The sequence below is a fragment of the Amphiura filiformis genome, chromosome 7 (assembly GCF_039555335.1).
Source record: "Amphiura filiformis chromosome 7, Afil_fr2py, whole genome shotgun sequence".
Taxonomy (NCBI): domain Eukaryota; kingdom Metazoa; phylum Echinodermata; class Ophiuroidea; order Amphilepidida; family Amphiuridae; genus Amphiura; species Amphiura filiformis.
Genome location: NC_092634.1, coordinates 71566671 through 71584259, shown reverse-complemented (window position 1 = coordinate 71584259; position 17589 = coordinate 71566671). Strand labels below are relative to the sequence as shown.

Below are 17589 nucleotides of genomic sequence, written 5' to 3'. Positions count from 1 at the left end.
GGTTTTCTACCTATGGCGCCCAAGCTGAAATACAGCAAGATAATGTAAGATAGTAAATGTACACTCGTATTTTAGATACTAGCATGACTAGTACTAGGATATATTGAGTTGAGCTAAAATGTACAGTACAGCGAGAGACAACTCTTCCGAATTCGGCAGCTATGTCATTTAGAGTTGTATGAACTAACATCTCATTTGTGAATATCATGCACGAAAAAAACAAATTTCAATAAATGTGCACATACCTTGTGTACGACTCTTCCAATTTGTAGTGAAAAATAGCTTATCACAACGTGTTATCCTGATAAATTTGGACTTTGATCTTCGTACACAGGATCACGTCCGTGTCTATGATGTCAGATTTCCGGAAACAATTTTTTTTCTGAATATAGTGTTTCTAGAATACGGAAACCTCTTTTTAAAGGAACAAATTTATTTTATGCTTTTAGAAAATAAAATATCCATTCGTTTATCTATGCGCTTTTTTGTAAATGATACTGATATGGTTTTCTTATCAAAACAGGCTGTCCTAGGCTATTTCTGAAAAATTCAATTAGGAAAAATATTTTCTTAATAAATAAACTTGAAAGAGGGCGCCATTTAATGACAGAAATCAAAACAGGCCTGAATCAAAACAAAAACAACATGAACACACATGATGACATGTGTCAACTTGATTGATGTTTGCAAAGTTATTACCAATAATTATTAGTGTAAACGAATGCAGAGTGCTGAGTTTCTTTACCCTGTGTACAGTGCAACACCGAGTCATAAACTCCGTAAATATATACTGATATTATACATTGCAATGATTGTCATTTTTTAAAGCATCTTATTCTTATGGCTAGGCATGCGGACTACACTGTATGTCGGTGTTGCGAGTAATGCCATGTTCAACATGATGTTGGATTTCGAAGTGGCAGATTCAAATTGTGTGTGCTAGCCTAAATCATGCAGGATGTGTATGTTTAGAAGGGCGGTTTGACCCTAGCCGCTGACAACGCAACCGCGTATATATGCACTGATGCGAGTCTGCCACTACAAAATCGAAGCACAGGGAAAATGCACTATTTTTAGAGTTTTTGAAACATTTAATATAGGCCGTACAAGTCGTACATTGTGTATGTCACTCTTAACGTTTGTCTACTTTTTCGGCGTAGTGTTAAAAGCGTAATTCCCGCCGATTACGACTACGAGCTGACAAAGTTAATTGACTTGCTTGAAACGAGACATGTACAGTACCGGTACGTACATGTAGGCCCTATAGTACGGTACGGTTGTACTAGTACTTTTTTTTTTTATTACAGTACTTTATGTGGTATGGGTACCTTTTACACAGACCAATTAAAGCCATATTAGGCTAATGGAACTTGATTGTTAGTTTCCTATTGACCGCCCGCATCACCTTTTCAATTTGACCAAAACTTTCATTATTTTTTATAAAAAAAGTCAATTATCTGAAAATTGAGATGGAAATAACCAAAATTGAAACTCTCTAAATGTCTGACAACCCCTGCTGATCATAATCAGCAGTTTTTCTTAGTTGTAGGGGTAGAGGATGTGGTAAATAATGGAAATTTATGGATTACCTCATCATGTTTCTAGTGATTTATACAAAACTTGCAAATTTCTTTTCCTTTTAATAAAAACAAATTCAAATCTTTTCTCAATCTGTTGCAAAATGTCTGTAATGATGATCTAAGCATTATAATATACCTGTTTTGAAATGGTCTTTCATCAACAATATATACTTTGGTACTGGTGGGGTACCTAAATTTTGAGAAAGCTGTTCATAAAATCATTGATTTTGTTGACATAATGGATAATGAAAAGAGACCGAATAATGAATAATGAAATAGCGACCTTGTCCTTTTTTTCAAACATCCAATCGGAAACTACATGTAATAATCGAGTTCCATTGGCCTTATAACATTTCTGTAAAATTGGATTAGTATTTATTTTCCATAAAATGTTAGCTTTTACTGTCAGATATGGCTCCTTTTAATTTTGAGCCGAACAAGTGAGGTAAAGCATAGAAAATTGGAATTTACTACTAGTAGTACTAGCGCCCATGCATGTTACTCCCGCGGTTGTAATACGGTACGATCCTCTGGGTGTGTGTGTACGTGTATCCCGCACGCTGTGTACGTACTGTGCATAAAATGTACGTGTTCGACTAATATTTCCATCGGCATCGTAATAATAAAACGCCGGTTCCATCGTTTTATTCAAAATCTTGGATTTTGACAAAACTACAGCACCTAAAGTCTCCCTGGACCAAATAAAGCACATTAGAAATGTACTTTATCTGTACTTTATGGGTACTTTAAATAGGTAATAAGAACATATAAAGTGTACTTTAAATGTGCTTATTTTTCATATATCCTGGAAAAACATTGTACTTTAAAGGTACTTTAAATGTGCTTTATATGACTTTAATTATGCTTTATGAATATTTTGATAAATATGTGAAATTTTTTATGCTTTAACTATACTTTATTTGGACTTAGTTTTTTTCCCAGCTAGTGTCAGTGAGTATACTTTGCACTTATTTTGGACTTAACCAAATTTTGAACATCAGTTTGTACTTTAAATATACTTTATCGGTACTTTATGTATACTTTACCTGGACTGATTTTCCTGGTGGTATTGTCAGCAGTGTAAGAGTACTTAAAATGTGCTTTTCAGTGTACTTTTTATGTACTTTAATGTGGTCATGTGATGTTTACATGTACAACAGGGACAGATTTAAGCAGTGGCCCGGTGGCCCGGGGCCAGTTGATTTTGCCTCGGGCCAGTAAACTTCCAACAATGCTGGCCCGGCGAATACTAGATTTTGATCCTGATATGACTGAGGCAAGATAGTGATGGACACAATTGGACACAGTTTCTGCTCTACTTGTCACCTGTACCTGTGTGTACTTTATATTTTTATTTAATGATTTTTTTTGTCTATTTATTCTTATCCTTGCGTTGCAAGCAAGTTGGAAATACACAGCCGCTTTTTACGGCAATGCAGGCCTACATACTATTTCCAAACTCTTTCATGCTCTATCTGATGATGATAGCGATATCGCAAATACCCCAAACTTGAACCTTTTCTTTTGAGAACTTTTGGAACTATATAGATTTTAGGAAGGACTACTGACTGAAATTGTGTTAGTGACTAGTCTCTCTATATGCTCAGTACAAAACAATTAAAAATGTTCAGGTTTGCTTGAATTAAAGTGGCACCATAGATCCTGGAAAAAGATTTTTAGGGTCCATGGTGGCACAGAATAAAATAATGTTAACACACAGGTAACATGTGTCAAGTTTGGTAGGCCTAATTGGTAATCTCTAACTTTAAAAGTCGCACTGATTGGAACGTCCAGATTTGGACCTTTTATGACCGACAAGGACTGAAAACCTTGATTTTTTTCGCTCGCTACGCTCGTGAATGGGTCATTTCTTCACCACGTACCTGCCCCCTGGTTACGGGCATGGGAACATGCTTCTTTATTTGCACTTTTTGCATGTAGAACATATTGAAAAAGTTGGGCCAGTAAATTTATTGCAGGGCCAGTAGATTTGCCATTTCACTGGCCCAGAAGGCCAGTAGAAAACTGAAACCTAAGTCTGTCCCTGATGTACAAGTCACATGACTACATTCTTCTAGATTTGAAAAATACCAACGGCCATCTTGTGGCAGTTGTGCTAAGGTTGTATTGCAATGGATGTATAAAACTATTCATATTTATATAAAATGAAGGACTTAATGGACTTACAAATACAGGCTTGATTACAGGAGATAGTTACTGGTAATGTATGCTTGTGAACACAATTGTGTTACCAACACTTTGAGAATTAGCTCCATAAATGTGGTAAGCTTATAAAGCTTATACATTGTAATTATAACCTTACTGGTGCATGATGTATACTGAATATACTTGTTTTGGTATAAAGTATAATTAAAGCACAGTACTTTAAATATGCTTGTTTGGTATAAAGTACAATTAAAGTACAGTACTTTAAATGTGCTTTTTTCAGTATGCTTTAAATGTATTTTTCTGGTCATTGTGCTTTATTTGTACTTTAAAGGTACTTTATCATCGTTCCAAATGTCGCACATTGGAGTATTGTTTAGAAAGCATATTTAAAGTACAGTGCTTTAAATATACTTGTTTTGGTATAAAGTATCATTAAAGCACCAATATGCTTGTTTGGTATAAAGTACAATTAAAGTACAGTACTTTAAATGTACTTTTTTCAGTATGCTTTAAATGTACTTTTTTGGTCATTGTGCTTTATTTGTACTTTAAAGGTACTTTATCGTCGTTCCAAATGTCGCACATTGGAGTGTTGTTTAGAAAGCATATTTAAAGTACAGTGCTTTAAATATACTTGTTTTGGTCCAGGGCTACATTTTTGCAGATTAGGGCCTACCTTTATTGACTAAAGTACATTACAATTGTGTCAAAACCAGAATTTAAAAAAAATTTGAGGGTGTTCTCCTCAGCAAATGTTATAATACAGTGTGGGCCAAAAACAACTTTACCCAATTTCAGAGGGTGGTTGCTCGAATTGTAGAAGAGCTATTCATAATATTGTTACATTCTAAATGTATATCTTTCTAAAAGTATGTGATGAAGAAATGAAAGCAAAAGGAGCTAAATTAACAAAATGGTGCTAGTTTTACTTCCGAGGGTCAAAAATCACTTTGTCCACACGTAATTCAATGGGATTTGTCCAATTACTAAGAGTATAGGCATACATATGCCTTAGGCATACATGTAATTAGTAAACACGTTTGGCTTGTCTTTGAAAAGTGATGAATGATTGTTTTACATGCATGAAGGAAATACAATCGATTTTAATCCACATTTACTTATCATGTACTTGAACTTCACTTCTGTCATTGACCAACAATAAGTATAATAATTACACAATTACAAAAGTTTCATCTGGCGCAATTTTAAAATTTTAAATAGGTCTTCGTGCATTTTGATACTGCGTGGCTTATTTCTAAATGCAAGGTGTCAACCCTTACCAAACGTTCTGGTTAATTTAGCCTGAATCTAAACAGAAATTATTCTAAGACCAGTAAATTAACCAGAATATCAATTTCTGGTTAACAAATTAACCAGAATATCAATTCTGGTTATTTAATAAACAGAATTCATAACCTGAATCCAATTTCAGGCTAAAGTCTTAACTTGAACAGTTTTCTGGCTAAGATATTTAGCCAGATTTTGTATTCTGGTTAAAACAATAACCAGAATCAAAAATATGGCTATATATTAGCCAGATTTGGTATTCTGGCTAATTATTTTTCAGGCTAATTATGGTCACATGATATTAGGTCATAGGTCACCAACTGTAAGGAAGCAGATACTGTATAGGCTCAGAAACTGCCACAAATTTTGAAAAATTAACAGTTTAAAGGGTATTTTAGGGTCTTTTAACGGTGTCTAGTTGATGGGGAGCATACCAATTATGTCTGTGGAAGGAAGATCAGCTGTTCGTAAGTTTCAAAGTCTATATTTTATCGTTCTTTTTCCCCAGGAAACATTGCCTAATAAAGGTTGTTGAATTCAGCAGACATGCATGTATTATGCATGTATCATTTATTTGTAATAATTATGTGGGTTGATGCTGACTGACCCAGGTGAAATGTGTTACTGAATGTTGTTGGGGTGTTATGCTGATGTCTTGGGGAGGTTGTACTTTGAAGTGGGGAGGGTTATTTAGAGAGTTCAAATATGGTGAGTTGTCATTGGGAGAGTTCAAATAAGGTTGTCACATCATAGTGGTAGGCAATTGGTTTTAAAGTTGGGATGATTTTTGGGCAATGTTGATGTATTGGGGATGTTTCTACTTTGAAGTGGGGGAGGGACATTGTAGAGTTTAAATGTGGTGAGTTTTCACCTTCACCAAATTTGAAGTGCTTTGGTAAACTTGGGGTCTGGTGTGTTCTGTTGATGCATAAATTGGGAGTGTTTGTATATACTTTGAAATGGGAGGAAGGTAATTTGGAGAGTTCAATGCACCAGGATGTGCACTAAGTTATCACCTACACTACACCGAATATATCCGGGATCGAGTTATATTTTGTAAAGGTTGCAATGTGGTATATGTCATGTTGATGCCTTGGGGATGTTTGTACTTTAAAGTGGGGGGAGGGTCATTTGGAGAGTTGTCACCTTCTGCATATTGGGAGAGTTGTGTAGTAATGTTAGGATGTGGTTTGTAAACATAAACTCTTCCACTATGCTAAAGATAGCTATACATATTTGAACTCTCTAAATTACCCTCCCCACTTCAAAATAGAAACCTTCCCATTACATTGACATAGCACACCACATCCCAACTTTACAAACAAAACTTCCAATATGCTCAAGGTGACAAATCGCCACTTTGGAACTCTCCAAATGACAACTCACCATAGTTGAACTCTCTAATTGACAACTCGCCATATTGGAACTCTCCAAATGACAACTCACAATATTTGAACTCTCCAAATATCCCTTCCCCACTTCATACCACCCCAAGAACATCAGTAACACTTTTCACCTGGGTGTATTCCAGTGGCGTAGCATGGGTCATCCGATTGGGGGGGGTGGCACCGACCATGATTGGGGGCACCGGGTCTGATTAGGGGCACAAGCTGTTTTTGGCAATTTTCCTATGGGATTTTCTAAATTTTGCAATCGATTGGGGGGCATGTGCCCCCCGTGCCCCTATGACGCTATGCCACTGGTGCATTCCGATCATGGCAATTGGGAGAATTTCAATCTAAATCATGCATGAGGCTAAAGTAGAGAAGTGTGAAGTCTGGTTAATATTTCTGGCTAATTTTCTGTTTAATAATTCTAGTTAAAATCAGGCTAATTTGTTCTGGCTAAAATTTCAGGCCTGACATTAAAATTTCTGGCTTATCTCATTTAAATATTTCGGCCCTTTTTCAGGTTAGAATCAGGCCTGATTTCATTTCTGGTTAATATTTCTGGCTAATATTCTGTTTAATAATTCTAGCTAAAATTCTGGCTAATTTTTTCTGTATAAATCTTTCTGGCTAAAATTTCAGCCGTAACATTTCTGGCTAATCTCATTTAAATATTTCGGCCCTTTTTCAGGTTAGAATCAGGCCTGATTTCATTTCTGGTTAATATTTCTGCCTAATAATTCTGTTTAATAATTCTAGCTAAAATTCTGGCTTATTATTTCTGGTTAAATTTTTCTGGCTAAAATTTTAGGCCTGATATTCACATTTTTGGTTTATCTCATTTAAATATTTCGGCCCTTTTTCAGGTTAGAATCAGGCCTGAATTCAGTCATTATTTCAGGCCTGATTTCTAGCTGAATTCAGGTTTAATTCAGGCCTGACACTTTGGTAAGGGAAGATAAGGCAATTCACAACACAAGAGAGGACTTTTATGGTAGAGGTATACTTAAGAACAAAATGCTTTTTGGAAGTGCAGCGTCAATTTCGGATTTGTTTCCCGAACGTTAGAGTCCCGCCAAAACCTACCATAACTCTACTTACGAACAACTTTCACAACCTCGGAAGTGTGATGAATAGTTGCAAAGCACGGAGCTCCGCGGAGCGGACGTCCAAGAACTGGCCGTTCAGCTGCAAATATTGCAGCGGTACAAAGGAACTTGCAGCTAACCCCATTACCCCAGAGTCAGTTGTCGACGCAACAATTTGCCGAACATACCACGAACGCAATATAAATTGCAATAACTTTCTTGTAGATATCATTTGACAAAAAATGACAAAAATGAGGTCTGAGGTTACAATTGCTTTGTGCATATTTGAAGAGAATTGTTTTTATATCTTTGCAGCAAGAAAGCTGCATATCATGACGAAATATCGTAGCTTGACATTTAAATTGTTTATGTTATATATGTTTGATTTATTTCATTGTCTTATATAAAACTGCTGAACAAATGTGTGCGTATACAGAGTGGTTCTCATTCTCTATCGAACTCGCTATTGCAAACGATGCGACGCGACAGCTAGTAGGTCTTCGCGTGGACAACGTTAATTTTGACCCTTTTATTTAAAACTAGCGTCACGTATTTAATTTAATACATTTTTGGATAGTTTTTTTCACCAAATACTCTTAAGAAAATGTTCTTTACGAACACGTAAAAACAATTTGAAGCAGACTTTTTAATTTTGAGATATGAACCTTTTAAATTGGGTAAAGTTGTTTTTGGCCCACACTGTACATGTATGGCTTTAAAGTTAGTGTCAAGAATGTTGATCAGCCAATCAGCATGATTGTTTATCACTTCGCTGTGTTTACACTTGTGTATGCTTAATGCACAGCACAGGTCACCAGTCGTGTAGCCAGCATTGTCAGTGCGAGGGGGGACATCAGTATCGTCCCTATTTTCCCTTTTCTTTTTCCCTCCCCTTTCCCTTCTCCTTCCCCTTTCCCTTCTCTTCTCCATCTCCTCCTATCCCCTTTCTCCCTCTCCTTCCCCTTCTTTCTCTCCCCTTTTTCTTGTCCCCATTTTTCCCTCTTCTCCGGCCGCATTTTAGGTGTCCGGGGGAGGGGGGCACACCGACATCACCTGGTACCGGTATCGGTAAATAATTATTGTACAGCAGAGAAACTAAATCAATAGGGGAGATTGGGGTTAGTTGGAACGCGGGGTAAGTTGAAACATTGTATTTTTTTCTGACACAAAAAATTAATTTGGTAAAATACTGGCACCTAGTAATAGGTATTAATAAGGGTCATCCACCAAATTAGCAACAGCACCGATGCCCCACCAGTGTTGGCTTGGGAAAGGAATATCTGTTTTTGACTTACTGACTAATTTTATACCCCTCGGAAAAGATCGTTATCTCCATGTTGTTTGAAGATTCAGGGGATTATTTTTTGAGTATCATAATTAAGCACTAGTAGTAAGTCCCAGAATAATGTTAAATAGAAGTTTTATTGTATTTCTTATTTTGTGTAATGAACTTTGAAATGTAACAACGCGCAACAACGCATCGCGTATTGTAGACACGCAATTTGTTAACGCACAGATACGCTACGTATACGCAACGCTTATCTGCATGCGCGGCGCATCTTATGGAAGCACCACGGAAGCACTGATTTCATAAATACCTAGCGGTCAAATGGCTCCGTTTTAGCTGATAAAATGTGAATTTTTTTAAGTTCTTTCCCCCGCATCAAGATATGAATAGATTTCGCCCAAACTTCTCAAGGGGCTGTGGATTTACCCGATGTTCACGTAATGTAAGGTACAAAAACGAGAACTGTCGCATTCTCCTGTGAGCTTCGATCAAAGTGGAAAATGTGACCACTTTAAACTTCAACGGCCTTTATTTCAATGTAAAATGATGATTTAGGTACACGATAACTCAATAAATACAGTATCTATAGGTAAGCAATTATGCTCATCATAAAAAGCATGATCGACTTAAGAAACGGTTTTCTCATTTTTTTATATTTTGGTCTATTTCCGATTTTAGGCATCATTTTGTGCAAATAGGCATTTGTGAATTTTAAAAAGTTCATTTTGATGCCTTATATGGTCAATATCTCAAAAAATAAGGCCAATATCAAGAAACTAAAAAAACAGTTTTTGGAATGGTGTCTCAAGATTAAGAAAAAAACATAACAAAAATTTTTGGAAAGAGTGTTTTTTTGTTATGATGTACCGAACAAAAATGACCAAAAACTCACTTTTTTGTGATTTTCTTCATAATTGTTGTTTTTACAGCAAATCTGTATTTATATTAAGATTCATTGATGTATTGCCGTTATAAAAATGTATACTTTTATATGTCTTGCGTGAATAATTACAAAGTTATGGCACTTTTACTACATGCATGTCTGAGAGTACACAGCTGCCTTAAGGGGGTCATTTCCGGTCTGAAATTTAAAATAATTCAAAAATTAAATTCTTTCGAACGTTACATAGTACAGTGATGACACTTGCACATAAGCATTGATATTAGTCAATATCTTTTAGGTGTTAACAAATATGGAGTCAAAGGTCATTAAGGGGTCACTTCCGGTCCAAGACAAAAAATCTTCAAAATGCCTCTTCTGCCACAAACAACATAGCAGAGTGACGCCACTTGCACACATGCATTGACATTAGCCAGTGTCTATAGGTTGTTCACTGATTTGAGGGTCAAAGGTCATTAAGGGGTCACTTCCGGTCTATAACTAAATACCTTCGATAATTTTTATTAGCCTGGAAAAACATAGCAGAGAGCCGGTATGTTCACACATGAATTGTTATTACAGAGTGTAAATGAGACATTTTTTTATTTGGGGTCAGGGGTCATTAAGGGGTTACTTCCGGTTTAAAACAAAATGACGTCAACAATTTTTATTAGCCAGGAAAAAATAGCAGAGAGCCGGTATGTTCACACATGAATTGTTGTTACCCTGTGTATATGTGGTATTTTTTTAATTTTGGGTCAAAGGTCATTAAGGGGTCACTTCCGGTCCGAGACAAAATACCTTCAAATTGCATCTTCTTCCATAAACAATAGCTGAGTGACGCTACTTGCACACTTGAATTGACATTAGCCAGCGTCTATAGTATATGTTCACAGATTGGGGTCAAAGGTCATGAAGCCGGCCGGCTTGTTCGTGTTGTATGCAACACTCCAACACTAGTTTCACACTGATTGTATGTTAAAGGGTGCCTTCAAGGGAAGTATAACCCTAACAACACAATAATAATTATTTTGAAATTTTTACAAGCCGTGTTTCAACTAACCCCACCCTATGTTTCAACTTACCCCAGGGGTGGGGTTAGTTGAAACACTTTTTTTCAAATTTTCAAATTGGATTATATGAATATTCATAAGCAGGTCCAATAAAGTTTAAGGCTGTATTTGTAGCATGTATGTGTATGTTTATACTGATATGGTTAGTGTTTCTTGAAAGTAATCGGTTTGCGTTAAAAAGACGATTTTGTGAAAAATGTTTCAACTAACCCCAATCTCCCCTACCCGAGATCGATACACGTGTATGTGCTATGCACGATTTGATATTCAGACGATAAATCTTTGGATACCGGGGTAGAAATGATGAATATCTCCAGTAATTTTTTTATTCTAAATTTCAAGGCTTGCACTTGAATATATGTGTTGAAAGAATATAATAGTCGCTTGTATATTGAGAAAGAACCGTGTGCTTTGAACTCGAAAACTGACAAAAATTCTGATTTTATATGTGCCAAACAAACAAAAAATGACCATATCAAATCCTTTGTCAACCTTTAGACAAGAACTCTCCAGCACGAAATGTCCCATTGCAATTCATCCACAAAAATTGCCAAAACATGGTCATTTTTTGTTTAATTCATCACAGCATGAACATTTTGGAATGTATAGGCCTCACCAGGTACCAAAATGGAGCTTTTATATTCTCCATGCTGCTAGACTATTTTTAAGTCCAAAGGTTATTTTGTTAAGTCGCGTTAAATTTGTAAGTGCCAAGTTTTTTACTTCTTTTCTGTGAGTTTACTGTGTGAGTGCACTGTTTTGGCCAAAAGTTTACTCTTTCTTCTATCCGTATGTGGACTAGCGCCATCTATTTTAGTTGGCCAAGCCCAGGAGTATTCCTGAACTATTTCTGAAACTAACAATGTCAAATACATCATGATAGGTCAAATATCAGGGTCGCTTTTCTAAATTATAGTAAAGGTTATGGTGAAACCACCATCGGCTCGCTGGATTCTCAGTGACTAGCAGGTACTAGTCTCCAACACATGCATTCGCAACGCGCATGCGTTGTATGCAGAAACAGATGACTGCAGACATAGGTTAGTGGATTGGTGTAATATGAGCTTGCATGTAAGCTGCACTGGCTTCGAGGTTATAAGTGTCACTAATACATCTTACATGCATTTTGCTAAATGTTGACATTTTCAATAAAAGGATTTGATATGAGCTGCCCTCATTCGTAAACACTTGGGTCATGGAAGATACACGGTATAATAGCGCAGTGTAGGCCACTGGTGGAGGCAGTCTAAAAGCAGCTAGATGACGTCATGACATATGCTCACTGACAGGTCACCAGACTATTGACTAGCCTTAGTCGGATGTCCCTCGGCCCATTATGCATCTCAAAACTATTAAACAGGTCGGAACAAAATGGCCATGCGTGGCTGTGGATTCAACATACCATCATGGCGATTTCTGCCATGAAGATATCAGGGCGATGACACTGGGGGGGTAGTCTGCAGCTCATGTCACAAAAGTACTGAAAAATCCATGCTTTCTAGGAAGGTCATTGGCCCATTGAAATAGTAGCTCCACACACCAGCTTCCAGGACTGCATGATTGAGGGATCAATAAAAAAGGGCCATTTTTTTTGGAGCGATTGCCGAATAGGGTGCTACTCTACTAGTCTTACTGTCCTACCTCAACCCTAAACCCTAACCCTAAACTCCGTAAACGAGGACTGGACTCAAGTCTAGTAAGTTAGTAAGTTGCACCCTATTCTGTAATTGTACCATTTTTTGGTTGGATAATTTTTCTATGGAATTGGACTCTGGATGGAGGATGACAAACCCTTTACATATCAGTGCCCCTATGACAATACGCCGCTGTCTGTAGGAATGCTATACACTTAACTGTTCCGATGAGTTTTTAAAAAAGTATTAAAAAAAGAATGTTGAATGAAAAATAGTAATGACTATACCCTTTACTTGTTCAGAATTCGATTTTTAAGATGTCTTCCAGTGGGAAGCGTCCAGCAGGTGACCACACCAAGAATGGACCACCAGCAAAGAAAGGTCACTGGAGTATGGGGTTGCTGGACGCTATGAAGGACCCTCAGCTGCAGGTTCACAAAGACGACAAAGTAGTCATCATCAAGGATAAATATCCCAAGGTAAAATTGAAATTGTTACTGGTATCTCTCATCTTTTGCATGGGTGTCAGTAACATTGTAAAATCGTAAAAATGCCAGTGGCATAGATTTCTTAACATTGGTGGGGATGGGGTTGGAAAAAATACTTGAAGTATAGTGAATTCAGCACCTTTTGGCAACATAATATAAACTGTTGAAATATGGTGCAAAATGAAATAAATTTGCGCCAAATATGAGGTTAATTTGGTCAGAACCCTCATACATGCAGGCGTCAACATTGGGGGGTGATTGTATGGACCATCCCCCGGCAAAATATTGGGGATTTATTCCCCCATCCCCCAGGATCTACGCCTATGAAAAATGCATTGATAATGATAACTCATCGTATTAGAGATACCTGCAGGATGGATTTCATTGAAAAATGGAAAAAGAACCTTGAGGGAACTGACGTAACTTTTAGAAAAATCAAAACCAGTTGGAATTAAACTTCATCTGTTTGATTTGTTAAAAGAGTTTTTAATTTGTCAAAACCAATTGAAAGAACTTATTATGTATTTTATTTGCAAGCTGGCAGTTTCATCATTGAAGCACTGACTTGTTCTGTTGTTGTGATCCAACAGCTGATGACTGGTGGGAAGTTGATCATAAACATGACTTAGATTGTAGGTCCCCTCATAACTGGTCATAACACCTCTTCCCCTAGCTCCTCCTGATCTTGATCTGTTTGACTAGACTTTGAATTTACATTGATTGAGAGTTTGATCTTTATCAATATTCCCAATAGTCTGATGACTACATGAGTAGCTGATTCAAACTAATTGAGTAGCTGATTCAAACTAATTGAGTAGCTGATTCAAACTAATTGAGTAGCTGATTCAAACTAATTGAGTAGCTGATTCAAACTAATTGAGTAGCTGATTCAAACTAATTGAGTAGCTGATTGAAACTAATTGAGTAGCTGATTCAAACTAATTGAGTAGCTGATTCAAACTAATTGAGTAGCTGATTGAAACTAATTGAGTAGCTGATTCAAACTAATTGAGTAGCTGATTGAAACTAATTGAGTAGCTGATTGAAACTAATTGAGTAGCTGATTGAAACTAATTGAGTAGCTGATTCAAACTAATTAAGTAGCTGATTGAAACTAATTGAGTAGCTGATTGAAACTAATTGAGTAGCTGATTCAAACTAATTGAGTAGCTGATTCAAACTAATTAAGTAGCTGATTGAAACTAATTGAGTAGCTGATTGAAACTAATTGAGTAGCTGATTCAAACTAATTGAGTAGCTGATTCAAACTAATTGAGTAGCTGATTCAAACTAATTGAGTAGCTGATTGAAACTAATTGAGTAGCTGATTGAAACTAATTGAGTAGCTGATTCAAACTAATTAAGTAGCTGATTGAAACTAATTGAGTAGCTGATTGAAACTAATTGAGTAGCTGATTCAAACTAATTGAGTAGCTGATTCAAACTAATTAAGTAGCTGATTGAAACTAATTGAGTAGCTGATTGAAACTAATTGAGTAGCTGATTCAAACTAATTGAGTAGCTGATTCAAACTAATTGAGTAGCTGATTCAAACTAATTGAGTAGCTGATTCAAACTAATTGAGTAGCTGATTGAAACTAATTGAGTAGCTGATTGAAACTAATTGAGTAGCTGATTGAAACTAATTGAGTAGCTGATTCAAACTAATTGAGTAGCTGATTCAAACTCATTGAGTAGCTGATTCAAACTAGTTGAGTAGCTGATTCAAACTAATTGAGTAGCTGATTCAAACTAATTGAGTAGCTGATTCAAACTAATTGAGTAGCTGATTCAAACTAATTGAGTAGCTGATTCAAACTAATTGAGTAGCTGATTCAAACTAATTGAGTAGCTGATTCAAACTAATTGAGTAGCTGATTCAAACTAATTGAGTAGCTGATTCAAACTAATTGAGTAGCTGATTCAAACTAATTGAGTAGCTGATTCAAACTAATTGAGTAGCTGATTGAAACTAATTGAGTAGCTGATTCAAACTAATTGAGTAGCTGATTCAAACTAATTGAGTAGCTGATTCAAACTAAAGATAATGGGCAGATAAATTAATGAGTTTCGATTTTAACAGAATAACAGCATGATGTAACATTGTGATCTTTGGCAGGCAGAATTTCATTATTTGGTGCTTCCAAAACAAAACATACCTCGTCTGAAGGCTTTGAAACCTGAGCATCTGGATCTACTCAAACACATGCATAAAGTAGGAGATAAAATTATCAAGGAGTAAGTATACAATGTAGATAAGAAATTAATTTCAATTCTTATGATATGGTGTCAATGATATTCAGGTTGACCCAAAAGCTCTAATTGAATACCTTTTTGTTTCAAAGTAGAGATAAAATTTATTAAAGCTTTTTAAAATACCGGTATACAATTTCATTCAAATTTTGGTTATATACTTTGCCAAATATTATGAAATATAACAAATTATAAAATAGCAACAACTATCAGGAAAGTGTTCTGGTCATTTTGAGCCAAACTAAAATGAAAGAAAACTCACTTGCTATCTTAGCTGCTGAAAACTGTGATGTTCCATGGGGGATATAAAGTCATAATTATGACAAACTTGCTCTGTTGTTCTAAAAATGAAATGAATTTGACTGAATCCAGAAGGTGTACAATAAGTTGGGACACTTGTAAACATTTATAAATATGCAAAAAAATCAGGTTTGAAAAATTGACCAAACTCATTTTAAAAGATCCTATAAATATGGCTTTAATTCCAGAGCTATGGAAGCTGATAGTAAATCAGATGTGAAGTATAGGTTGGGATACCATGCTGTACCTAGTATGAGGTGAGTGAAGCTGATAGTAAATCAGATGTGAAATATAGGTTGGGATACCACGCTGTACCTAGTATGAGGTGAGTGAAGCTGATAGTAAATCAGATTTGAAGTATAGGTTGGGATACCATGCTGTACCTAGTATGAGGTGAGTGAAGCTGATAGTAAATCAGATTTGAAGTATAGGTTGGGATACCATGCTGTACCTAGTATGAGGTGAGTGAAGCTGATAGTAAATCAGATGTGAAGTATAGGTTGGGATACCATGCTGTACCTAGTATGAGGTGAGTGAAGCTGATAGTAAATCAGATGTGAAGTATAGGTTGGGATACCATGTACCTAGTATGAGGTGAGTGAAGCTGATAGTAAATCAGATGTGAAGTATAGGTTGGGATACCATGTACCTAGTATGAGGTGAGTGAAGCTGATAGTAAATCAGATGTGAAGTATAGGTTGGGATACCATGCTGTACCTAGTATGAGGTGAGTGAAGCTGATAGTAAATCAGATGTAAAGTATAGGTTGGGATACCACGCTGTACCTAGTATGAGGTGAGTGAAGCTGATAGTAAATCAGATGTAAAGTATAGGTTGGGATACCATGCTGTACCTAGTATGAGGTGAGTGAAGCTGATAGTAAATCAGATGTGAAGTATAGGTTGGGATACCATGCTGTACCTAGTATGAGGTGAGTGAAGCTGATAGTAAATCAGATGTGAAGTATAGGTTGGGATACCACGCTGTACCTAGTATGAGGTGAGTGAAGCTGATAGTAAATCAGATGTGAAGTATAGGTTGGGATACCATGCTGTACCTAGTATGAGATTAGTGAAGCTGATAGTAAATCAGATGTGAAGTATAGGTTGGGATACCATGCTGTACCTAGTATGAGGTGAGTGAAGCTGATAGTAAATCAGATGTGAAGTATAGGTTGGGATACCATGCTGTACCTAGTATGAGGTGAGTGAAGCTGATAGTAAATCAGATGTGAAGTATAGGTTGGGATACCACGTTGTACCTAGTATGAGGTGAGTGAAGCTGATAGTAAATCAGATGTGAAATATAGGTTGGGATACTATATATGCTGTACCTAGTATGAGGTGGGTGAAGCTGATAGTAAATCAGATGTGAAGTATAGGTTGGGATACCACGCTGTACCTAGTATGAGGTGAGTGAAGCTGATAGTAAATCAGATGTGAAGTATAGGTTGGGATACCACGCTGTACCTAGTATGAGGTGAGTGAAGCTGATAGTAAATCAGATGTAAAGTATAGGTTGGGATACCACGCTGTCCCTAGTATGAGGTGAGTGAAGCTGATAGTAAATCAGATGTGAAGTATAGGTTGGGATACCATGCTGTACTTAGTATGAGGTGAGTAAAGCTGATAGTAAATCAAGATGTAAAGTATAGGTTGGGATACCACGCTGTACCTAGTATGAGGTGAGTGAAGCTGATAGTAAATCAGATGTGAAGTATAGGTTGGGATACCACGCTGTCCCTAGTATGAGGCGAGTAAAGCTGATAGTAAATCAAGATGTAAAGTATAGGTTGGGATACCACGCTGTACCTAGTATGAGGTGAGTGAAGCTGATAGTAAATCAGATGTAAAGTATAGGTTGGGATACCACGCTGTACCTAGTATGAGGTGAGTGAAGCTGATAGTAAATCAGATGTAAAGTATAGGTTGGGATACCATGCTGTACCTAGTATGAGGTGAGTAAAGCTGATAATAAATCAGATGTGAAGTATAGGTTGGGATACCACGCTGTACCTAGTATGAGGTGAGTGTTATAGTAAAACAGATGGGAAGTATAGGTTGGGATACCACGCTGTACCTAGTATGAGGTGAGTGAAGCTGATAGTAAATCAGATGTGAAGTATAGGTTGGGATACCACGCTGTACTTAGTATGAGGTGA

At 36.6% G+C, this 17589-nt stretch overlaps 1 protein-coding gene across 1 annotated transcript in view; it reads left to right on the top strand.

Moving 5' to 3' along the window:
* The first annotated feature begins 634 nt into the window (after nt 1-634).
* The window catches only part of LOC140157577 (aprataxin-like), a 32629-nt gene continuing 15674 nt past the window's right edge, over nt 635-17589 (top strand). Inside the window, exons 1-4 of the mRNA XM_072180817.1 lie at nt 635-779; nt 12690-12866; nt 14995-15113; nt 15617-15685. Of these exons, the coding sequence (XP_072036918.1) occupies nt 681-779; nt 12690-12866; nt 14995-15113; nt 15617-15685 (464 nt within the window). The 5' untranslated portion in view covers nt 635-680. The remainder of the gene's footprint in view (nt 780-12689; nt 12867-14994; nt 15114-15616; nt 15686-17589) is intronic.